Here is a 24,435-nt window from a genome sequence, read left to right as displayed (position 1 = left end):
TTTGCCTGGTGAACACCTATTCATGCTTTAAAACCCCAACTTCCACACCCTCTCCTTTAGTCCAGGTCCCCCAGTCCTTATTCCTCCATCTGGTTCAGCTTTGACCCTGCAGGACTGGGGTATCTGTGTTCAGCTCTGTTTTCCTAGACTGAGGGCTCCTCAGGAAGCAGGCCCAGGGCTGAATCATCTCATGGACCCTGGTATTGTCCTGGCCAGGTAGGCACATGGTGGGTGCTGGGTGACTTACAGAAGTCAAGTGACCAGGGGCTAGCTGATAATGGGTCGAATTAATCTCACTTTCAAGATTAGAAAACTGAGGCTCAGAAAGGGGCAGCCTTGTCCAAGGTCCTTGCTCAGTCCTTTCCTGGTGAGGCCCAGGGAGCTTTCCCATCCTGCAGTCACCAGCCCCGTCCCTGCTGCTACTGTGCCTCCTGGGCTCCCAGCTGCTGCTGAGCTGCCTGCGGGGTCATGAATTATGGATGACGCTTGCGGGCTCCAGTGACAAGCCCAACCTCAAGTACATGCCAAGGACACCAAGTGTCCCTCCCTCTTCTGGTGGCTTGGCCCTGCCCCCTCTGCAGGGAGGCCTGGGGTCCTCCAGCAAGACCCCTTCTAGGCATTCCCTCTTGTTTTGCAGATGGGGAAACTGAGGCACGGAGCTGGACAGTGACTCAGATACCAGGTGAACATATTGGCTTCCAGGGGGTAGGGTTGGGACTCATAGGGGCACCAGTGTCAGCTGGGTCACCATGGCGAGGGATGAGCTGTCCATTACAGGAGTGTGCATGACATGGAGACTGTTGTAGAGGGATTCAGGAGACTCCAAGGGAACCTTGGGGGCACTTCAAGGACCCTGACTGCCATGTGGCCGATCACAGTCCCAGTGTCCACCTCTCACCAGACCCTCTTCCCACAGGAGCTGCCCAGTGTGGGGCTGAGTGCTCAGGTTGGGACTCAGCTGGCACGAGTGCAAATCCACTGTCATTTCCTGGCTGTGTGACCTTGGCAAGTAGCTTCCCCTCTGGGCAGGGCTCAGTTTTTCCATATGTGAAATGGCCTAGAGCTTTTCTACCCATCCCTGACCATGAACTCCTATTCATGCTTTAAAACCCCAACCCCTATGCCCCTTCCTCTAGTCTAGGCTCCCCTAGCCTGTATCTCTTCATTTAGTCTGACCCAACAGGGCTTGGGCATCTGTATCCAGCTCTGTGCCCCTAGGCTGGGGGCTACTTGAGGACCATGCCCAGAGCTGTATCATTTCAGGGGCCCTGGCATACTCCCAGCCTTGGGGCTTTTGGTTCCTTCTCCATCCTCTTTCTCCCTCCTCCACAAGGACAGCAGTTGGAATTTCCCTTCCTCAGGCCCGAGCTGGCTATGACTACAGCTCAAACTTGCCTCTCTCTTCAGACAGGCACCAGACGGGAGCCTTCGGAGGTCTCCATAGAGGCCATCAGGATGTCGTATTTTGGGGAGTATTTTTGGGTAAGTAAGATCCGCTGTTACTTTGGTGGGGGCTCCTGGAAGGGCTGTGGGGGCTTTTATGGAGATGGAGGGACCTGGGGGCTTGTGGGCAGAGTCTTGGGCAGATGGAGCATCTGCAGGGGATAGAACTTAAAGTGGGAAAAGTCAGGCTGGGTTTGAATCCATATCCCCAGATGTCATAGGCCTTGTGATCTTGGGCAAGTCACAGGTTGAACAGGGAGACTGAGGCCCAGAGTAGGAATCTCTCACCCGAAGTTGCCCAGTGAGAAAGTGCAGAGTCAAGGCTCAAACCCAGGGCCAGACTGAACTTTCAGGATCCAGGATCATTCCAGCCAGGGAATTTCCACATCTTCCCCATCCTGGAGAGTTGGGGGGTTTTCTTCACTTGACCCCTAGGGACCCGCTCACCTGTCTGCCCTCCAAGCTGGGGACCACATACTGTGACTCAAGGAGCCAAGTGAGACAGACTTGTTTTTATTCATTCACTCCCTCCCTCCCTCCCTGTCACCACCACCCCACACCCAGCCAACTCTGGGAGATGCTGGAGCTCCCAAGAGATTCCATCCAAGCCCTGACCCTGAGAAGCCTCCAGTCTGGGGGACACAGGGCCAGTAAGATACACCCAGCCCTGTAGGGTCAGAGCTGAACCCAGCCTTGGGTATGCCCAGAGGAGGAGCAAGGACACAGAGCTGTGTTTGCCATGGGCTTTGAAGGCTGATTTTCCAGGATGTCAGAAAGGCATTCTGGGCAGGGGGAACAGCCTGGGCAGAAATCCAGAGATGTGACACTGGGTGGCCAGTTGAGGGCACAAGGACTCCTCCCGCAGAGCTAGGCTAATGGGGAGCCACAGAGGATGTGTGCACAGGAGAATCAGGCAAGGACCAGGGCAGAAAGCCCCTTCCTCAGTTGCAAGCCCAGAGCTTGCAGAGGAAGCTCAGTTGCTAGGCAACCCGTTGCCCATGGCAACAGGCCTTTCTCCCTCCCCAGCTGGGGCTCCTCTTACTAGCACTTGCTTTCTTAAAGGGGCTGCATCCCCTTGCCAACTGCGGAGTGGTGGCGGGGGAACGGACCTCCATCTCCTTCCCAAGGGTCAGAGTCCCCGGATTTGCCTCTGAATGGCTGTGTGACCCCATCAAAGTGCTGCCACTCTCAGAGGCCCTGGTGGTGATCTGTGTAAGGGTGGGGGTTGACCGTTTTGAGGATCGGTGGTCGCCCAAGTATTGGAGCCCTGACAGCGGCACCTACATTTATTTTAAATTTCTCTTAATGGCATGCGGCACCTACATTTCTTTTAAATTCTTTTTCATTGTATGAGGCATGCAAGTTCGCTGCAGAAAATTCAGACCAGCAAAGAGAAAATAGAAGCCACCCCCAACTCCTCCTTCCAAAGATAGCCTGGTACACAGTGGATAACAGCTTTGACTTTGGGATTTGAATTGGGCTCTTCTGGGAGCCCTTGGGCAGGTGGCTTTGCATCTCAAAGCCTCAGGTTCTGCATCTGGGAAAGAGGGATGAAACTCCTGCTTCCCCAGGACTAAGGTAGTACCCCTGGAATGTCGGTTTCTTTTAATTAATGTTTCTTTTTTAATCTATTGTTAGTATTGGTGACTCTTTGCTGGGTGACGCTGGGGCCCTGACTGGCCTGAAGGGGGCTCCAGTCAGGGGAAATCAAGCCACACAGGGATGCCCCAGTCTTGTTGGACCAAGTCAGGTCTGGAGGCATGGACGGCACTGGGGAGCCACGGGGGAAGTGTGAGCAGGAGAGGGACATGATCAAGCTGTATTAGAAAGATCTCTCTGGGGCTGGCGTGGGAGCAAGATTGGAGTCCAGAAGTTCTGAAAGAAGACACAGGCCCGAGACAGCCCCTCCCAGGACCCTCGGCTGCCAGCCCAGCCTGGGGGAGCCAGACACTGCTGGGGGCTTTGCCAGGTCTGGGAAACGGGCCAGCAGTTGGCTCTGAGTCAGCTCCAGATGCTGGCCTGGGCGGCGGTGCCTGGTGCAGCCTCACCCGAGGATCCCCTGGGCAGGGTGGGCGGAGGCCTGCTGGGGCTGTTTGCTGAGCCCTCAGCACTGTGCAGGAGGCCCTGTGTCTTGTACCAGCCTCATCTCACCAAGACCTTTGGGAGGTGAGTGCTGTCATTGTCCCCATTTGTCAGATGAGGAAACTGAGACCCAGAGAGGTGAAGTCACTGGCTCAGAGTGACCCAGTGCATAAGAGGAGGATTTGACACTTGGGCCTTGAAAGTATGTTTCTAGGGAATTCCCTGGCCGTCCAGTGGTTAGGACTGTGTGCTTTCACTGCTGAGGGTGCAGGTTCAATCCCTGGTCAGGGAACTAAGATCCCGTAAGCCGAGGCCAAAGATAAAATTAAATTAAAAAAAAAAAGAAGAAGTATAAGAGAAAATATATTCCTGGGGAGCTGGAGGGATCAACAATGCATGTTGGGAAGTGGGGGTCTGAGGAGGGTCTAAGAATGTTCCTGAAGGAGGAGGGCCTGGCAGTGATCCTTGAGAGGTGGAAGAATTTGGATGGGTTGAGAAAGTTGCAGGCTAGTTAGCCAGGTGACAGTAACAGCCCCAGCAAGGATACCGTGGTGGGAAAGAGCAGCATGTCTGCACCATTTGCTATTTGCTGGCGAGGCCAAGAGGCTGTCCTGGGTCTTCCCCAGTCTTGGCCTCCGTTTTTCCATTTGCACAGCGAGAGGGATCATCTGGTGGTGACTTCTGGCTTTATCCTTCAAGCTTCCAGGTAACTGGGAGGGTGAACCCCTCAGGTTGGAGGAGGATGGAGGAAACCATCACTTCCAGAGGGTCTGTGAAGTGCTCCCAAAGGGACCACTTTAGAGATTTGTGTTGGGAATTAAATAACATTGGATCCCTCCATGAGCTTCCTCTTTCAGTCTAATTACAAGGCCCCATTTGGTGCTAAAATATCTCGACTTCCCTCCGACCACAGCTGATCACCCTTTTTAACTGACAGCTCAGTGTTCAGACATGTTGCCTTTCACGTGTGACAGGATCGGGCTGGCATTAAAACATAGTCGTTGCCTTATTTTTTCCCGTCCCCTTCATTATGGCAAGGGGTCCTGGCTTTCCACTTAGAATAGTGGTAGGGATTTCCCTGACAGTCCAGTGGTTAAGACTCCACACTCCCACTGCAGGGGGCATGGATTCGATCCCTGGTCGGGGAGCTAAGATCCCACATGTCGTGTGGTGTGGCCTAAACATAAGAAAAAAATTTTTTTAAAAAAGAAAAAAGAGAATAGTGGTAAGCGTTGCCCTTTTAAATCAATATATTTGGAGAAGAAACAAGAGCGACCTTAAAGCAATGATAACTAAGTAATACCATGAATCAGCAGAAACTAGGGTTGCCTTTGGGGCTTTAGGGGACCGTGATGTGGATCATCTTGGTATTTACTTCATCCCCATATGAGAGGTAGGTGACTCCCTGCCCCCATCTTAATGAGGAGCCACTACAGGTTCAGAGAGAGACAGTGACTGATCTGGATCACACAGCACAGGCCTGGCCTCTCCCACCATGGTGACCCCAGAACTAGGAGGAAAGAGGTTTGGTGCAAGGCATCAGCAGGCACCAGGGTAGAGGCTCTGTTCCCACCAGTCCCAGGTAAGAGCAAAATAACTTTGTCCATCTATTCGACAAACTGAAATGCCCTTTCTGTGCCCCATCCTGTACTGGATATTGCTGGGTCCTGAGAGAGGTGTCAGACCTGCATCCTGCTTTGTGGGGTTCTCAGACTGGGAGTTTTCATGTTGAAGGGAACAGAAAACACAACTACAGTGACTTAAGCAACAGGGGTCATATTAGTTCATAAAATTGAAAAGTTGTGCAGTAGTGTGGCTTTCAGGGTTGGTTTGATCCAGCAACTCTACTCAACACACTTTTTATTCAGACCCTCTCAGGTTCAGCTTCTTTCCAAAGTTCATGGTTTCCACTTGGTTTCCAGTATCTCCTGTGACCACACAATCATTTCTGGAAAGATAGAGAGAAAAACAGGGGAAGAGACTGATAGAGAAAGGAACAAACAGAGGCAGAGGGACACACACACACAAAGACAGAAAGATAGTGACAGAGAGAGACAACCAGTGAGTGAGAATGTCTCTCCCTCAACTATGGGAGAAAAATCCCAGGATTCTTTCTTTTTTTGAATTTTTATTTTATTTATTTTTAAATTTTGTTTATTTATTTATTTACTTGTCACGCCTCGTGACTTGTGGGATCTTAGTTCCTTGACCAGGGTTGGAACCCGGGCCCCCTGACGGGGAAGCGCAGAGTCCTAACCACTGGACCTCCAGGGAATTCTCCCAGGCTTCCTTCTGATTGGACCAAATTAAGGCCCATGAACCAATCCTTGTGACGAGGGGGAAATGCAACAGGTTGACTGGCTCAGGCCTGAACCAATCCCTACAACCAAGAGGATGGACTTCTTCTGGTTAGCTCCTCAGCCCAGCCCCTGTTGCTAGGTAACCTTGATGTCCTCTCCATCCCCTTTCTCAATCTCCACCCCCATTCCCTGCAGGGAGAGAAGAACCATGGCTTTGAGGTCCTGTACCACAGCGTGAAGCAGGGGCCCATCTCCACCAAGGAGCTGGCCGACTTCATCCGGGAGAGGTGAGGTCCCCAAGCCCCACCCACCCCATGGCCATGTCCCACAGTCCACACAGCCATGCTCATCTTGTGCCCCAACCCTGGTACCCCCCTTTTCCCTTGCCCATTCCATCCTTCCACCACACCACACCCTGCCAAAAAGGATCCAGGCCCCTGGGGTCTCCAGGAACCAAATGGGCTTGAAGACCCTCCGAACCAATGGTTCTCAACACTGTCAGCCCCATGCCCCATCTTAAATGACGATCACCAGGTTCTAACGCCTCCCCCTGAAGAGACGCTAATATGACCTACTTACAAGGAGAATTTTGAAAACTCAATCTCGGGGCCCTGAGTATGATAAAAGAAAAATCATGTATAATGAAATAATCTGCATCTCAGCATGTCAATGCTCCGACGTCTGAGAAAACATGATAAACTCAAATGGCAAGGCAGCCTCTGCTCCCCAGCTTCTCAGCAGCTGAACGCCTGTTAAATCTGGGCAGAAAGTCCAAAGGATTATTAACCAGGTTTTTCTCTTTGTGGCTGTCACGTGGGACCTGTCGCAACCGTACAGGACCGGGGCTACTCTTTATTTTATGGGCCTTCAGACCCTGGATCCATCCACTGTTGCTTATGCTACTCCACGGGTGCCTCTCTCAGAAAATACCCCAATGGGTAACTGGTTTTAACTGGGCACACTGCTACCCCAAACAAAACTGAGGTTCTATTAGGATGAAAATGTGAGTGGATATTAGGTAGGCATTTAGCAGTGTCTAGAGGGAAAAAGGAAATATGAGTTTGTCTTCTGCAATTAAAGGAGACAAAGCATATAAAACATTTATATTATGTGCTTAAAAATTTGTTTATCTGCTGTTGCTACTGCTGCTACTACTACTGATGTTTTTACTTAAGGATTAAAACCTCTCCCATGAATTTCCACAACACCTCCCCCTGTCAGGGGACTGTATCATTCTCCTGGAGAGACACTGCTTAGATGCTTGAGATGGGGAAACTGAGGCCCAGGGGTGTGGGGCCTTTCCCAAGTGTGCTCAGAACCTTCCCCATCCTTGCCTTGTCCTCCTACCCAGGGCCACCATCGAAGAGACCTACTCGAAGGCAATGGCAAAACTTTCCAAGCTGGCCAGCAACGGGACCTCGGTGGGGTGAGTGGGCTCTGGGTGGGGCAGGAGTGGCCAAGGGTGTGGTGCGCTGGAGGGGGGGCAACAGGAGCCTGCCCTTGGGTGGACATCTCTTCACGCTTGTGATATGTGGAACAGGGAGTCATCCCCCTGCTTATGGGGCTGATTGGACAGAGGAATATAGTTCATTCATTCACTAGTTCATTCATTCATTCACTGGATATTTACTGAGCACCTACTGTGTGCCAGGCACTGTTCAAGGCACCAGGGGGCCCGGGGCAATCAAGACAGATAAAGCCTCCAGTCACCTTCATGCCCTGTTCATAGGTGTACATCTGGGATGTGTGACGAGACGGTTGTTAACCACAAACATGAACAAAGTCCTTTCCCAGGGAGAAAAGTGCTAGGAAGAGAACAGAATAGGAGCATTACAGGCTGGACGCTATCTCTGGAGCCGAGACCTCAGTAATGCGAAGGAATCAGCCATGGGCGTGTCTGCGGGACAGAGACCCGGGCAGGTGGCTCAGCTAGTGCAAAGGCCCTGAGGCAGCAACGCACCGTACATGTTCAAGGAAGAGCAAAGAGGCTGGCATGGCTGCAGGGCCTGGACAAAGTGGAGATGAAGTAGGGGAGAAATAGAGGGAAGGGGCCACAGGGCCCCAACGCACAGGTGACTTTTAAACCAGGATGTGGTGTGGTTCCATTGGCATTGCAAAGTTCCCTGCGGCTCCCGTGGGACAAAGGTTCTCTCGGGGGCCGAAATGGCGGCAGCAGAGAGCGAAGGCAGTGGGGAGGCCAGAGGGGTCTTCTGTCGAGGTGGGAAAGCCCCTCAAACTTGATTTGGGCAGGTTGAGTCTCAGCTGCCTGTGAGTATCAGGCGGGGCCTGGAGTCCAGACAGAGGACTGCGGGGCCTCGGCCTGGGTTTAAATTCCAGCTCTGATATTCATTTGCTGAGGGCCCTTGGGTGAGTTATGGAGCCTCCCATGCCTCAGTTTCCCCATCTGCCACAGGCCCACCTCACACAACTGCAGTGGGGATTAAATGAATTCATATGTGTTCATGCTTAGCAGGGCCCGGCACACATTAGATGCCTGAGCCAATGCCAGCCATGCTGTATGAGGGGGTCCCTGGGGGGCGGGGCCTGCTGGGCCCGGTATGTGTGACCCCACCTGTTTCCAGGACCTTCGCCCCACTCTGGGAGGTCTTCCGAGTCTCCTCAGACAAGCTGGCGCTCTGCCACCTGGAGCTGACGCGGAAGCTGCAGGACCTCATCAAGGACGTGCTCCGCTACGGCGAGGAACAGCTTAAGGCACACAAGAAGGTGTGTGCTGTGGGTACCACAAGGCTGGTGGATGCGGGATGCCAGCGGCTCCCAGGATCCCAGGACTCCTGGGGCCTTGGAACCTCCAGCCCCTGGTGTGTGCCTCTGAGAATTCTGTTAATTCCACGACATCAAACTCAGAATCTCACAGACCTGAGCATTGGTGAATTTCAGTCTCAAAATTCAAGAGCAGGGATCTGCAAACTACAGCCCTGTTTTCGTGCAGCCCTCGAGCTAAGCATAGTTTTTCCATTTTTAAGTGGTTGAAAAAAAAACCAAAAGAAGAATATTTTGTGATGTGTGAAAATGACCCCTGATCTAGAGCATCAGGGGCTACAGATCTTGTTATTTGACGTTTCTAGACTCTGGAAGAGCCAGACCTTAGACCCTCAGGATCCCAAAATATTTGAAGCTTAGAATTCTAGAGTCGTAAAGGCTTTGCATTTACAGATCCCTAGAATCTGCAGGGGTTTTTGTTTGTTGTTTTGTTTTGTTTCGTTTTCTGGCCGTACCCCATGCGGCATTCGGGATCCTAGTTCCCTGACCAGGGATCGAACCTGCGCTCCCTGCAGTGGAAGTGCAGAGTCTTGACCACTGGACCGCCAGGGAAGTCTTGAGTCTGTGGTTTTTAACCCCCATTAAAAAAGGGAGTTGGGGGCTTCCCTGGTGGCGCAGTGGTTGAGAGTCCGCCTGCCGGTGCAGGGGACACGGGTTCGTGTCCCGGTCCGGGAAGATCCCACATGCCGCGGAGCGGCTGGGCCCGTGAGCCATGGCCGCTGAGCCTGCGCGTCCGGAGCCTGTGCTCCGCAACGGGAGAGGCCACAACAGGGAGAGGCCCGCGTATTGCAAAAAAAAAAAAAAAAAAAAAGGGAGTTGGTAGTACTTCATACTGTACAGTTAAAAATGGTTGAGATGGCCGCTTTTATTGTATATGTATTTTACCACAGTTTTTAAAAAAATTGAGGAACAAGGAAGTTTTCTACAGGCTGATATGGAACAGTCTTGGTAATGAATTATTAAGTGGAAAAAGCAGTGAGTTTAACAGTATGGACTGTTGCCATTTGTCATAAAAAATGGGCACATTTGATGGTCCATGTGCCAGTTATTTCTGGAGAAGTATCATGGTAATAATGGGAGGTTTTTACCTGAACTCATCCCTTAAAACTTTCTGAAACGTGAATTATGTGTAAATATTACCTATTTAAAGAGATAACATTTTTGAAATTCATAGAATACTCAGAAAAAGTATTCTCTAGGACCTGGAATCCCACAGAGTTTGGGAAGCTGGGAATTTCATGGCATACACCTGGGGTCTGCTCGGGTCCTGTACCCCAGCAGGGGCTTCAGGTGGAAGCCCCGCATGCTCTTCTCCGCTCCCACAGTGCAAAGAGGAAGCAGTGGGCACCCTGGACGCTGTGCAGGTCCTTGCAGGCGTCAGCCAGCTCCTGCCCAAGTCCCGCGAGAACTACCTGAACCGTTGCATGGACCAGGAGCGGCTGCGGAGGGAGAGCACCAGCCAGAAGGAGATGGACAAGGTGGGCACACAGCTGCAGGTCCCCAGCCACCGCTGGCCCACACAGGTCAGAGGAATTTGCCGAGGGGTGACGGAGCTGCCTGCTGGGAGAGTGAAAACATATCACAGAGCGATGGTCATTGAACCTGCATGAACCACATACATGCTGGGTACCCCAAGGAGTCTACGTGCTGGGGGATGGGGCCGGGGGAAGTGCCCTGAGTGTCACCCTCTCAACTCTGTCCCCTCCCTGTGCCTCCTAGGCAGAGACCAAGACCAAGAAGGCAGCAGAGAGCCTGCGGCGTTCAGTGGAGAAGTACAACTCAGCCCGTGCCGACTTCGAGCAGAAGATGCTGGACTCAGCTCTGGTAAGAACCAGGCATCTGTACCTTAGAGACCTACACATTCCTGGGCCCAGGATGCTCTGGCCCCAGAAGTCCAGAACCTTCCAAACCCTCGACTCCAGAAGCCTTAGAATCACAGGCTTAAAGCCGTAGAATTCTAGAGCCACTTAGCTATTGTTACTGTTATTATTATTTCAAAAACCAAGTCAGTTTTGTGCCTTAGTTTCCCCACCTGTAAAATCGGGGCAGTAATAGTACCTGCCTCATAGAATTGTTGTGAAGATTAAATGAGTCACCATGTGTGAAGTTTTCAGACAGTACCAGGTGCATAGAAACCACTCTATGAAGTATTAGTATTATTATTTTTATTATCACTGATGAGGCTTTTGAAGAAGACAGTGCAGAGTTTAGAAGCCAAGAGTCTCCTGACATGTCATGGTAGCTGAAAAGCCTGGATTCCTGGTCCAGCCTGCATCTCTCCCCAGCTCTGCCACCTCTGGCAAGGCACTGCACCTCTCTGGGTCTCTGTCTACCCAAATGTTTGAAAAGCAGATTGGGATCTCAGGATTAAGAATCAGATTTTTTTTTCTGATTTTGCAGTGATAGAAAGTTGCAAGTGATAGAAATCTTCATTCAAACTGACAAGGAGACGTATAGGCTCAGGGAACTGAAAAGTTCAGGGGGCAGAGCTTCAGGTACGGCTGGATCCAGGTGCTCCAATGGCATTGACAGGAAGTTGTGCCTCTCTGCTTCTCAAGTCTGTTTTTCTCCCTGAGGGCTTTACTCCCAGGCAGACATACCCTCCCGGATGTGTGTGTGTGTGTGTGTGTGTGTGTGTGTGTGTGTGTGTGTATGTGTGTGTTGCAAAGTAGCCACCAGCAGCCCCCACATGCATCCACCAACACATTGACTTAGGGTATGAAAGTGTTTTCTTCCATGGTTCCAGCAGAAGTCCCAGAGCTCTTCCCCAAACCAATCACTGAGGCCAGGGGATTGGAACATCCTTATTGGTCAGGCTGGGTCACATAGCCACTCCTTGTGGCCCCACCTTCCCATTTGCCCCTCCCCTCCTGCCTCAGCGCTTCCAAGCCATGGAGGAGACCCACCTGCGGCAAATGAAGGCCCTGCTGGGCTCTTATGCTCACTCAGTGGAGGACACCCATGTGCAGATTGGGCAGGTGAGTGGGGCCAGGGGTGGGGAATGAAGCTGGGGTTCTGGGAAAGAGGGCCTTGGCCCTGCCTGATTACACACTTTGTCTGCCCGGCCCAGGTACATGAGGAGTTTAAGCAGAACATAGAAAACATCAGCGTGGAGATGCTGCTGAGGAAGTTTGCGGAGAGCAAGGGCACAGGCCAGGAGAAGCCTGGTGAGTCTGGGCATCTGTGGGGGTTGGGCTGTGGAGCTGTAGGGAAGGAACAGGACTCAAGAGGGAAGAGAATGAACCTCTCTGGGCTTCGTTTTCCTCATCAGAAAAATGGGCTGATGACAAATGTAACTCAGCAGCCCACAGAGGAAGAGGATCTGCTGCCTGATCTTATGTGTAAATCTCTTACAACTGGATACCAGAGGGACCTTGAATGCCAAGCTCAGCCTTTCAGATTTTTCCCTGAGGGCCCAAGGGAGCCATTGAGGGTTGTTGAGCAAAAGACCAATTTGAAAATGTCCAGATACAGAGTTGAGGAGGAATTGAGAGCAAAAGTTTTGGGGTCACATCTGGGTTTGTGTCTTCTCTTTGTCGCTCATTGTGTGACCTTGGACGTCTGTCTTGCCTTCTCTGAGTCTCAGTGTCCTCCTCTGTAAAGTGGGGATGATAATAACCCCCACCTAATGGTGTTGAAGTGCAAAATGTGTACCTGGCACATAGTAGGCACTCAGTAGATGCTGGTACACAGTTTACGTCCCTAGCTCTAGTCAACCACTGGGGTCTGTCTTTTCTCCCTCCTGTTTCTATAGCTCAGCACCAGCTCAGGTCACCTCTCCTTGTGTGGGCCCCCACTCTTGCCCTTCACTGGCTCCAGGTTTGTCATGCCCTGCTCCTGCTTACATACCCTCTATGGCTCCCCATCACCCTTGAGAGCGAGTCCCAGGTCATCATCCTGGCCATCACCTGAGGCTCAGCCCATCTCATAGACTTATGGTCCATCCCCTGAACCACCCACGTTCCACGCAGAAATGCTGGAGGTAGAAGAAGTAACTCAGGCAGTGCCCCCTCCGGTCCATCCCAAGGTGGCAACCATCCAAGGCAGGACCAGAACACTTGGCCCATCCCACTCATGACCATCTCTGGGGCTGGTTCAGCATCTTGGCTCAGGCCCTGGACCCTGACTGGTCTAGAGCTCAAATCCAGGTGCCATTGTGTGGCCAGAGGTATACTGCTACCCTTGCCAGGCCCAGTCTCCCCGCCCAGCTGAGTTTCTCAATCTTTTCTGTCTCAGGGCCTTTGGACTTTGAGGCGTACAGTGCGGCTGCCCTGCAGGAAGGCAAGTACGTCTGGGCCTGGATGCCCAGGCTGGACGACAGGGATGAGGGAGACAGAGCTGAATGGGAAGGGAACCCCCCAGGGCTCAGCTGCATCCCCCTCATCTGTCCTCAGCAATGAAACGTTTGCGGGGAGCCAAGGCCTTTCGTCTCCCAGGACTGAGCCGGCGGGAGCGGGAGCCACCTGCAGCTGTGTGAGGAAGCACCCCAACCCAGCCCTGGCCCAGGCTAACCCAAGATCCCTCCCCCTGCCCAGGGTATCCCAGAAGGCCCCTGCTTAGGGTAGCCCAGGAGAATTGTATTCCAAGCTAGCCCAGGAGTCCCTCTACCCAGGCTAGGCCAGGAGCTCCTCTGTCCCAGACTGGCTCAATATTACCACTGCCCAAGCTAGTCCAGGATTCTCCTTTCGCCAAGACTAGACCAGGGCCTGCCTGTTCCCCCTTCCCCGGCTGGCCCAGGATTTCTCCCTCTGTCAAGGCTAGCCTTACTGTTTCCCCACCTAATCCAGCCTGGCAATTCTTGCTTTTGTTAAGATGAGCCCAAGAGTCTCCCTGCCCAGACGGGTATCACATTCTTCCCTATGCCCATGGTCTCCCTGGCTAGCCCAGGATTACCCTTGCCCAGGCTAGCCCAGGATTCTTTGCCAAGGCTAGCCCCGTTATTTCCCTGCCAAGGTGAGCCCTACATTCAGACTAACTCCAGGGTTCCTCCCCTTCCAAGCTGACTGAGAACACCCCGTGCTCAGCTAACTCCAGATTCACTGCCCCGGCCCCAAGCAAGCCCCAAGTTCCCGCCACCTGCAGGGCTAGTTCAGGACAACATAGCAGCCCAGGGGCTAGCCCCAGGTTCCGTGTCTGGTGTTGGGGGCAGAGGGGAGGGCCAGAGGAGGTGGGGGAGCTGACACTGACACCTCCTTCTGCATTCCCAGAGATTCCCTGGAGCCCGATTCAGGGGTGAGTGCCACGGGAGGGGCCAGGCCGGGCTGCAAGTGGGAGGGGTCCATCCCACCTTGGCCCCCACCCCGCCGCCCCGCCCAGGCCTGGAAGCCAAACCTGGAGCTCAAGGGGCAAGAGGTAGCACAGCTTAGGGACCAGGTTCAAATCCCACCGTGGCTGCAAACTCCCATGGACCACGTGGGAGGGACCAATGTCCCCTCTTAGCCTCGATTTGCCCCTCAGGACAGGTTGCGGCATGTTCTGTTCCTCCAAGAACCTGCCCACGAACTGCGAGAAGATCGTTATTGCCATTGGGGTTGTTTCTCGGTCTGAGTCAGGGCCCACAGGTGGAGGGGGGCATGGCAGGGTGAGATGGGAGGTTTGGTACCAGAGAGACTAACTCACCACTTGTCCCTCCAGACATGTCCAGAGGTGGATGAAGAAGGTTTCACTGTCCGGCCTGATGTGACCCAGAACAATATCCTCCTGGCGCCTTCTGGGGGCAGTTGTTGACACAGCAAGGACAGAGCTCTGTCCACAGTGATCCGCCCACCATTAGCAACCCTCTCTGTGTACATCCTGAGGGGAGCCTCCAGCTGTGAACCAAGCAGATTCAAATGCAGGCACTCGCCCCTGCGGGGTCAGGGCTGAACAAGAGGGAGAGAGGGGAGCTTGGTTACCCCAGGGGGGAGCCAAGGGGACTTCCTGGAGGAGGGGGTCATCGGTGTTGGGGTTTAGCAGCTGAATAGGAGTTTACTAGTTAGGACAGGGCATGCTTGTATGAAGGCTTGTGGGGGGAGGAGAATGGCAAATACATGGTGTCAAGGCAAGGGTGGCAAGTGGTGAGAGATGGAATTGTGCAGTGCCTCGAAGGGATGTGAGCAGGAAGAGATGGATTTGAGGGCTGACTGGAGGGAAACCCCGTGTTAGAACCCGCTTGGCCCCTTGACTGCAGTGCACGCACAGCGGAGCCCTCCCGCTTCTCATCCAGCGACTCCGATTTCGATGATGACGAGCCCCGCAAATTCTACGTGCACATCAAGCCCGCCCCGGCCCGGGCCCCAACCTGCAGCCCCGAGGCAGCCGCAGCACAGCTTAGGGCCACAGCTGGCAGCCTCATCCTCCCTCCTGGCCCAGGGGTGAGGCGTGGGGAGGTGCTGTGTGTGGGGCAGGTGGGGCTGGCTGGATGCCACCGACCTGATGCCACCCCTTTGTTCACAGGGCACCATGAAACGCCATTCTTCACGTGAGTAGCCTGTTAAGGGGTCTTCAGTTTGACGAGGAGCACGTGGAAGGGAGACTGGGCCTGGAGTGTGGGTGTGGGTTTGAATTCCAGCTCTGCTGTGTAACTTGGGGCAGGCTGCTTACCCACTCTGATCTCCTTTTATAAAATGGGGTCATTGTGAGAATTAAATGAGAGCCAAAAGGGATCGCTGGGGCTGGGAAAGAAGCCAGAAACTGGAGACAAGTGGGCTCAGTTTCGACCCCCTCTCTGCCTGATTTGCTGGTCACATTGGGCAGCTGACTAGACAGCTCCAAACCTTGGTCTCCTTGGTGTGTGGAGTGGGAAGCAGCAGTGCAGGCCTGGCGACAGAAAGGCTCAAGGAGGTGCATCTCTTGCAGGGGACACTGCTGGGAAACTACAGAGGCCTCGATCTGCCCCAAGAGCTGGCAGGTGGGTTCCATGGGAGATGGGGCACTGGGCCCACGTGAGTGGGCAGGTGAGGGCCATCCCTGCCTCCCTCCTCCTCCCCTGCTGCCTCCCCATGTCTCTGACTCCCCTTCTCTTATCCTGGCAGGGAGTTAAGGGCGTGCCGTCTTTGAGGGACCACTCAGTCATTCACGTGATGAACATTTATTGAGCACCTTATGTGTACTTGTGCTATGCTGGGTTCTGGAGATAAGTGACCAAGACAGGTGCTCCTCAGAGTCCCATTCTAGAGGCTCAGATTTTTTAAATACTAAATAAGTTAGAGCATATTCGATGTTTCCAAGTGCTGTGAAGAAACTGAAGCAGGCAATGTGATGGAAAACAGGAGTGGGTGACTTTAGTTGGGGCCGTGGTGGAGGGGTAGCAGGGGAGGTGCGAGGACTCTGAGCTGAGCCCTGAAAAGGAGCAGGAGGTGGCCGCCGGGAGATCGTGGGGGACAGAGCTCAAGACCAAGAACAGCGAGTACAAAGGTCCCGAAGTGGGAGGAGGCATGGAAATGCCCCTCTTGTCCATTCCCTGTCCCCAGCTGTGCAGAGAAGCTGCAATCGGACGAGCAGGTTTCCAAGAACCTCTTTGGGCCTCCCCTGGAGTCCGCCTTTGACCATGAAGATTTTACAGGTGATGGGGGTGGGGCTTCGGGGACACGGGCGGCCAGCAGGAGGAAGGGTGGGGCCACTGCAAGGATAGGAGGCTCAGGACCGTGGGCCAGGCCGGAGGGAGGACTGTGGGGGTCCTTTGTGGGGCAAAGTGAGGGTGGGCGGGGCCATGACACGAATGGGCGGAGCCGGCGAGAAGGTGTGGCCTTCGTGGGAGTGAGGATGACAGTGAGTGGATAGGCAGGCATCAGTGGAGGTGAAAGTAGCCAGACAGCATGGGCTGGGGTGGGGGTGGGGTGGGGGAGACATCGAATGGGGGCGGACCTTCCTCGACATGGGCGTGGCCTGCGGGAGGATGGACGGGACTCCGTGTGAGTGGGGTCTGGAGCTGGCTGCCCCCTTCCCTCCCCCAGGCTCTAGCAGTCTCGGCTTCACCTCCAGCCCCTCGCCTTTCTCTTCCTCGTCGCCCGAGAACGTGGAGGACTCTGGCCTGGACTCACCGTCCCACGTGGCACCCGGCCCCTCCCCGGATTCCTGGGTTCCCCGCCCAGGCACCCCACAGAGCCCACCTACCTGTAGGGTGCCGCCCCCAGAGTCGAGGGGGACGCAGCCCCTGCTGCCATCAGACTCACCACAGCCCCTCGCACCATCCCCGGGTCCCTGGGGGGTGGAGGCTGTGGCTGGAGGAGGTGAGTTCCTCCACCCCTAGTCTGAGAGTTATCTGAGTCCTGGGGGAGGATTGAGCACCTAATGTGGCCAGGGTCTGAACAGGGTGCTGGGGACACAGCCGGGACCCAGGCAGGCAGAAACCCTCACTCTTGCAGGGACAATAGTGATACGGATATTTAACAAGGCAGGAGGTGGCAGGTGCCTGGTGAGGACTCAGAAGGGTAGGGCCTCCCTGAGGAGGGAACATCTGAGCTGGGATTTGATGGAGGTGAGGACGCAGCCATATGGACATGGGGGAGGAAGGGCATTCCCAGCAGAGGGCACAGCCTGTGCAAAGGTCCTGGGGTGGAAGCAGGCAAGACCCTTTGAGGAACAGTTAGGAGGCCAGTGCGGGTGGAGCAGAGTGATGAAGGGAGAAGGAGGGAGTGGAGGGGGAGATGTCGGCAGGGAGATGGGATCAGGTGGGGGCTGGTGGTCCCAGGGAGGAATGTGAGTTTTACCCCTAGCAGGGTCAGAGCCACGGGAGGGAGGGCTGTGAGCAAAGAAGGGGTGGGACCTGCTCGGACTGCAGGCTCTCTCTGACCGCTTGGTAGGCAAGGATGAGAGCCAGAGACGAGGGAGGTGAGTCCAGGTAAGTGGTGATGGGGTAACAGTGGGGAGAAGGCCAGAAGACAGTCACGGGACCCAGAGAACAGAGGAATCAGGGCAGAGGGCCTGAGGGCAGCTGAAAGGAGAGGGAAGGGCAGAAAGAGCAGGGAAGATGGGGCGGAAGAAGCTGGGGTGGGGGCGTGTCAAGGCTGGGCCTTTAGATGGCAGGTGGATGGGGGAGGCCAGGCTGGAGCACCCTGTGGACAGCTGTATGAAGACATCAGCAAGCTGAAGTGGGATGGAAGGCTGCCCAGGGAGAGGGTAGGAGAGCGCCCAGGCTGGAGCAGGGGCAGGGCTAGAGGGGGGGGAGGAAGGAGGGGATTGGCTACTGGTTGGCTCCTGGGGGCCTGAGTCAGAGGGACTGTGGGCTGTGACCACATGAGGTCCCCAGCAGTGGTGACGGGGTGGCGGGGGGTGGGGTGGGGGGCTTGGTACCATCCTTGGTTAAAGAAAGAGCCTGGTTGGAGCTGGTTCAAGGGAGGGCTCAGGGGAGTGAGTGTAGACCGTGAGTGTAGACAGATACAGTTGTCTGCGCTTTACTGTAGAACTAAGGTTCTCAACTGGGCCAGTTATGCCCCTCAGGGGACACTTGGCAATGTCACCACTGTTACTTGATTGTCACCACTTGGGGGCGGCGTATACCTGACGTCTGAGGGGTGGAGGCCAGGGAGGCTGTTCAACACCCTACAGTATGCAGGGCGGCCCCAGCATCATGAAGGATCCAACCCTGTTGAGAACCGTGGCACAGCCTGGGGTGTAGGTAGGAGGGGAGATGGGCGAGTAAGCGTTTGTAGATGGAGCAAAGCAGGGACACTAGTGAAGCAAGAGAGCGAGGGGAACCTAGGTGTTACACCATGATTAGTTAATTTAGAAGGGTGTGACTCAGACGCAAGCCAGGGTGGGAGACTACCCTTGGAACTGCCGAATGTTGGGTAAAATGCCTCTGCCAAATCCTCACCCCCCCGTAGAGTGCCTACCTCCTGAGCATCCAGCCCTTGCTTGCATACCCCCAGTGATGGGGAGCTCACCCCTTATTGAGCCACCAGTGTAGTGTCTGGGAGACTCAGGGTTGCAGATGGTGTCTACAGTCCTGTCCAGCACCTTCTCTGTAGCCCTAGGACTCCCAACCATCAGGGGGTCTCCTCCTATAAGCCCAACTCCCAGTTTGGGGCTGAGTTCCTCCCCTGCGGAGGTTGGAGAGGCCCAGGCAGCAGCTCAGCCATGTCTGTTCTTATGCTCATTCCCCAGACTTGATGCCTGTACCTGCTGACCTTGCAGCCAGGGAGGGCCTGGCAGCCCCACCCCGGAGACCTCGCTCCAGGAAAGCATCCTGTCCCCTCATGCGCAGCAACGGGGACCTGGTAGGGTGAGGGGGGGTGGCAGGAGCCGGGCTGGGGGTCGCCTCCAGGGTCAGCATCGGGGCACTGCTGCTAGGGTGTTCACAGGCTGGCCTATCTTCTTCCCTTCCAGTCTCGTTCCCTGAGCCCCTCCCCACTGGGCTCTTCAGCCCCCAGCACCATCCCAGAACGGCCCAGCTTCTCATCCCAGACAGGACATGGTACGTGGGTCCTCTCTGGGCCTCAGTCTCACCTTCTCTGATCCGGGTGTGTGGCTTAGTGATACAATGGAGGCCGTGTCGGCAGAGGGCGGGTTCTGGAGCCTGGGACCTGTGCTCACTCTGCCTGTCCCTCGTTCCCTCCCTGCCACCCCCAGGAGTCTCCCGGGGCCCAAGCCCTGTGGTCCTGGGCTCCCAGGATGCCCTGCCCGTGGCCACTGCCTTCACTGAGTATGTCCACGCCTACTTCCGTGGCCACAACCCCAGGTACACAGTGGTGGGGCACAGTGCAGATGGTGACAGGCAAACATAGGGCTCCCTGGGGGCTGTGCATCTAGGTTCCGGCAGGGACAGCTTTCAAATGGGTTTCATGATCTGCTTTACCGTGGAACACTGAGCTAAACAACCAGACCCATCCTGAGGGCTGTAGGAACCATGGAAGGCATTTGAGCAGGGCTGGGCATTGACGTAGCCACGGTTTAGAGGAACTCCTCTGAGGCTGCTGTGGGCCTCAAACTGAAGGGAGCAAGACCAGAGGCCAGGCCCGTGGAGGGGGCAGGTTAAGGGTGAGTTGAGGGACCAGGGATAATCTGGGGGCGGTGCCCAGCCGAAAAGACCTTAAGATCAAGCCACAAAGAGGAGGAGAGTATTGGACCGGAAACCTAAGCTGAGGACAGTTACAAAACTGAATGTTTTGCTTTGAGCTTCCTGGTGGCCTGGGGAAAAGAGAACTGGAGAAGGGGGTGTTCCTGTCTCCTTCAGCCCAGTGTGGATTCTTCCTGGTGTCTGGATTGCTGTCCAGGCAGGGACACAAGAGGTGGAGGCTGGGGCTCGGAGGCTGGCCATGGTCAGAGCCTTGCTGATTCTGAGGGACCTGGTGAACCACAGGCTACAGTGAAACTAGGAGAGAGGGGAGCGTGAGGTGCCAGGCACAGCCCTGAGCCAACGCCCAGTGCCTTCACCACCCGCCCCCACCAGCTGCCTGGCTCGAGTCACTGGGGAGCTGACCATGACCTTCCCTGCTGGTATCGTGCGCGTGTTCAGCGGAACCCCACCCCCACCGGTCCTCAGCTTCCGCCTCGTGCACACGGCCCCCATTGAGCACTTCCACCCCAATGCTGACCTGCTCTTCAGGTACTGTTGAGGAAAGGGAGAAAAGTTAGGGGGTTCCAGGGACCGGTGGGGGCCAGGAGCACCCCGGCTCTGAATTCCTGTTCTGCCTCCCGGGATTTGCTGTGTGACCCTGGGCAAGCTGCTCTCCCTCTCTGAAACTCACTCTCCTTCTGTCTTTTGCTTCCCACCCTTGCCCTTCCCTGGGAGTTATGCTTTATTGGTCCCAAGGTTAGCCTGGGAATCTGCATCTTTAGGAAGCCCTTGGTGTAGGTTGGATGCTGGAGGCCCTTGGGATGGCATCTCCCGAGGGTTGGGGTGATTATTCCCGGTCTCTGCAGTGACCCCTCCCAGAGCGACCCTGAGACCAAAGACTTCTGGCTCAACATGGCGGCTCTGACTGAGGCCCTGCAGCGTCAGGCAGAACAGAATCCAGCTGCCTCCTACTACAACGTAGTGCTGCTGCGGTACCAGGTGGGCCAGGTGGATGGGCCGGGGGGCAGAGGGGGCAGGGAGGGGATGGTGGATGGGGACAGGGTGAGCAGGCAGCAGAAATGGAGGCTGATAGCAATGACCGTGGGGTGAGCTGTAGGCGGGGTGGGCAGTGTAGGGGGGCCTAGTGCAGATGGCCCCATCGTGCAGATTAGAAGAGGTCCGATCCCAGGACCTGGCAGCTGGCACCTGTCCCCAAGACTTTGTTAGAATGGGGCACTCGTCTGCCCTCTGCTGGAGACGTGTTGTAACACAGCCTCTCATCAACAAAGAGCCCCTGGGGTGTCCTAGGCAGTGCAGTCAGGTCAGTTGAATGGCGGGTGGCATGGCAGGGGCAGTGTGGCTGAAGAGTATGCGGTGTGGCAGGACAGGACGGCTCAAGCCGTGTCTTCTCTCCTGTTCTCCCTTCCCCTAGTTCTCCCGCCCCGGTCCCCAGTCCGTGCCTCTGCAGCTGAGCACCCACTGGCAGTGCGGGGCGACCCTCACTCAGGTCTCGGTGGAGTACTGCTACCGGCCTGGTGTCACAGCCGTGTCCACGCCACTCACCAATGTCCAGATCCTGCTGCCCATAGGGGAGCCTGTGACCAACGTCCGCCTGCAGCCGGCTGCCACCTGGTGAGGGCATGTGGGAGGCCTGGGGAAGCTCAGCGGTGCCCCCAGAACCTAGCAGAGCTCCCTTTGCTACACCAACTGAAGGGTCCACCCTAGGCCTGACCATTCCCTGTGGGCTCACCTTGCTTGGAGCTAAGGGTGATGTTACTAGCAATAATAATGTCTGACACCGAGAGCTTCCTGCATGTCAGGCTTGTTCCCTGTTTTCTGCACACACTGACAGGCTTGGGGCTTTTAGCAATCCCTCAAGGGGTTGGCCACCATCATCCCCACTTATGGAGGGGGAGCTGAGGCACACAGAGACTAAGTCACTTACCTAGGTCACACCCGGATTTCAACCCAGCCACCCACTGGTGGTCCCTGGCTTTCAGTCACTGCACAATGTTGCCTTTGTTTTGTACAAAAGGTAGAACCTGCCACCAAGAAGCCAAATTTATAGGACCAAATGCATCATCTAAAAGTGCTGCAAGGCTGTAGAGCCTTCAGGAACCAGCTGCTCCACACCCCACCCCCATTTCACACATGGGAAAACTGAGGCCAGGAAGGAGACCCGGCTTTCTCGGGTCATGTAGCCAAGGGGCAACTGAGCTGGGACCCTGGGCTCCCAATGTCCTTTCTGGTGGAGACCGGACCAAGCTTCTCTTGATGCCAGGAACCTGGAGGAGAAGAGGCTCCTATGGAAGCTTCCGGATGTGTCCGAGACAGGGGGTGAGTTATGATTGTGCTTAAGGTCGTGGGGGTCTCAAGTGGGAGAGGCTTATTTCAGCTAGGGGAGAGGGAATTCCCTGGCAATCCAGTGGTTAGGACTCCACTTTCACTGCTGAGGGCGCAGGTTCGATCCCTGGTCGGTTAACTAAGGTCCCGCAAGCTGCGCGACACAGCTAAAAAAGTTTTAAAAACGAACTAGGGGAGGATTGGGGATGTGCTAGGAGCAGGGCAGTGTAGGCATCAAGGGAAGCTTGAAAGGGCTTTGACGAAGCTGGAGGAGAGGGCATCCCAAGGGGTGGGCACAAGAGGTGCAAAGGCCCTGAGGCAGGATTCCTTTGCAAACCACACACAGCCCCGTGGGGCCAAAGGAAAAGGGTGCAGGACACAAGAGGAAGTCAAATGGAACAGACAGAGCCACAGATCAAAGGGCTCGGGTGCAGGGCTGAGGAGGAGCCCAGGTCACAGCAGGACTGGGGTCGGGGAACAGGACACAGCTGACCTCAGACCTCCCCAGGCTCTGGCCGCCTGTCTGCCAGCTGGGAGCCACGCTCGGGGCCCAGCACACCCAGCCCTGTGGCTGCTCAGTTCACCAGCGAGGGGGCCACTCTGTCCGGCGTGGACCTGGAGCTGGTGGGGAGTGGCTACCGCATGTCACTGGTAAAGAGAAGGTTCGCCACAGGTACGCCCTCGCCCTGCCGCTGCGCATCTCCGGAGCCAAGACCAGGCCGGGCTCTGAGCCCCACTCCCTGCTTCTGCCAGGGTGCGGGGGTGGGAGAGGCATTTGGGGTGTTTGGAAAGGATAGGTGGGTGTTGGGGCCTGGAGACCCAAGATGGGGGGCACAGGTGGAGAGGGGTGGTCAGGGCCCCAATGAGAGGGATCAAGAAGTGTCCCCTACAGGACTTCCCTGGCGATCCAGTGGTTAAGACTCCGAGCTTCCACTGCAGGGGGCACGGGTTCGATCCCTGGTCGGGGAGCTAAGTTCCCATATGCCGCGGGTGCAGCCAATAAAAGAAGAAGTGTCCCCTGGCCGGCATCCTTGCAAGAACCCAAGGCAGGGAGCCAGCAGCCCCTCTGGTGCACCCATCCCCACCCCCATTCTCCCGTCCCCACAAGGGGCTGCTGGGGCCCATGGGGCAGTGGGAACAGTGAGTTACAGGGGGGTGTTTTGAAGAGGATTGGGGGATCCCAGGGTAGGGGCAAGGGCCCCCCCCGCACCCCTCACAACCCTGCCTCCACAGGGATGTACTTGGTGAGCTGCTGAGCCTGCAGAGGCCGACCAGCACCACTGGCCCCAGCTCTGCACTGCGTCCTGGTGCTCACTGACTGCTCCCTGGCCCTCCTGCTAGACCCGAGGGTCCCCCACCCTGGCCTCCCCTGAGGCCCTGACTCCATGGAGAGGATCCCAACACTCAGTCTGGCTGAGCCTGAGATCCACTCCTGCTCATGCCAACTCTCATGCAGGTCCTTGGCCTTTTAATGTTCTTTAAATAAACACTCTATTTTCTAATAAAATAAATAACAAGCCTTTTCCTGCTCCAGGAAGTTTCCTTCACATCGCCAGAGAGGAGAGGAAGAAAAGACGGATGGGTGGGAGAAATCTAATATCCTTAATAATCCTTAGCCCTGCCCCTCCACCCCCAACCTAGCCCGTGCGGGGCGATACTGGGGGAGAAAAAGCCAGACGTGAACACCCCCAGCCCCATGGACCCCTTCAGTCCCGTGGGCTGGTGGAAGAGAACAAGGGCCAGAGGAACCTAGAGGGGGATGCCAGAAAGACTTCCTAAGCAGAAGGCATTATAAATGGGGCTTTGAAGTTTGAGTAGGAGTTTGCAGGCTGGATATGGGCATGCCAGGCAGAAGGATGGTGAGTTGTGAGTTCTGTGAGAAAGCAATTAGTCCACAAACACTGATTGAGCACCTACTGTATGCCAGGCTGTAGAGACACAGCTCTGAGCAGGAGAAAGCTCTTAGAAGCCGTGAGGCTGCAAAGTCAAAAGGTGTGGGTTTAGAGCCTGCCTGGCCCCCAGTGGCTGCGTGTCTGAATCAGTGACTTGACCTCCCCAGGCCTCATTTGTAAAACCCACCTCACTGGGTGGTTGTGAAGAGCTCACATACTTTGAGGAGTACCTGGTACAGAATAAGCACCCCAGAAGTGCTGGTATTCTTTTATTTATTGGGGGTCCTGGGGTGGAGGGTGGTCCTAAGTGCAGGTGTGCAAGGGGTAGCCCGAGGTGGGCCCAGGACAGGTGTGGTAATCAGCATGCTGTGGTGGAGAGCAGGTCTGAACTTGATGGAAAGTCCTGGGTCCCAGTGGACATGTGGGTATGCTGGGTGCCTGACCCTGAAGACCATGCAGATTCCAGGGACCAAGCCAGGGCCAGATGGAGCTCGGGAAGCAGAAAGCAGGATCTGGCCTGTGTGCTCTGATCCTCCCACCCTGTCCTCCAAAGTCAGGGTGTGTGTGTGGGGGGGGGGGAGGGGCCCGGCTGTACCTCAGTTTCCTCCTCTGCAAA

At 55.4% G+C, this 24,435-nt stretch overlaps 1 protein-coding gene across 9 annotated transcripts; it reads left to right on the top strand.

Moving 5' to 3' along the window:
- Positions 1 to 1,455: 1,455 nt before the first annotated feature.
- On the top strand, positions 1,456 to 23,183 carry FCHO1 (FCH and mu domain containing endocytic adaptor 1; the record flags this gene model as incomplete). 9 transcript variants are annotated; one of them, XM_082835103.1, is made up of 26 exons in its annotated part: positions 1,456 to 1,482; positions 6,021 to 6,112; positions 7,177 to 7,251; positions 8,408 to 8,549; positions 9,971 to 10,084; positions 10,326 to 10,430; positions 11,486 to 11,584; positions 11,677 to 11,773; positions 12,843 to 12,887; positions 13,001 to 13,079; positions 13,814 to 13,838; positions 14,241 to 14,328; positions 14,787 to 14,959; positions 15,042 to 15,066; positions 15,444 to 15,495; positions 16,058 to 16,149; positions 16,541 to 16,816; positions 18,693 to 18,805; positions 18,915 to 19,002; positions 19,158 to 19,266; positions 19,978 to 20,133; positions 20,451 to 20,583; positions 21,017 to 21,216; positions 21,866 to 21,921; positions 22,436 to 22,600; positions 23,161 to 23,183. In XM_082835103.1, the coding sequence occupies 26 exons, from the start codon at positions 1,456 to 1,458 to the stop codon at positions 23,181 to 23,183; spliced, it is 2,649 nt and encodes an 882-aa protein (XP_082691229.1). The 9 variants fall into 9 exon arrangements, with proteins under 9 accessions (XP_082691229.1, XP_082691228.1, XP_082691232.1 ...); XM_082835102.1 differs by having other exon boundaries at positions 9,932 to 10,084; positions 14,241 to 14,325; XM_082835106.1 differs by having other exon boundaries at positions 9,932 to 10,084; positions 16,658 to 16,816.
- Positions 23,184 to 24,435: the final 1,252 nt, after the last annotated feature.

This window comes from Leucopleurus acutus (assembly GCF_964270905.1).
Source record: "Leucopleurus acutus genome assembly, chromosome: 3".
NCBI classification, from domain to species: Eukaryota; Metazoa; Chordata; class Mammalia; order Artiodactyla; family Delphinidae; genus Leucopleurus; species Leucopleurus acutus.
This window is presented reverse-complemented; position numbering and strand designations above follow the sequence as displayed.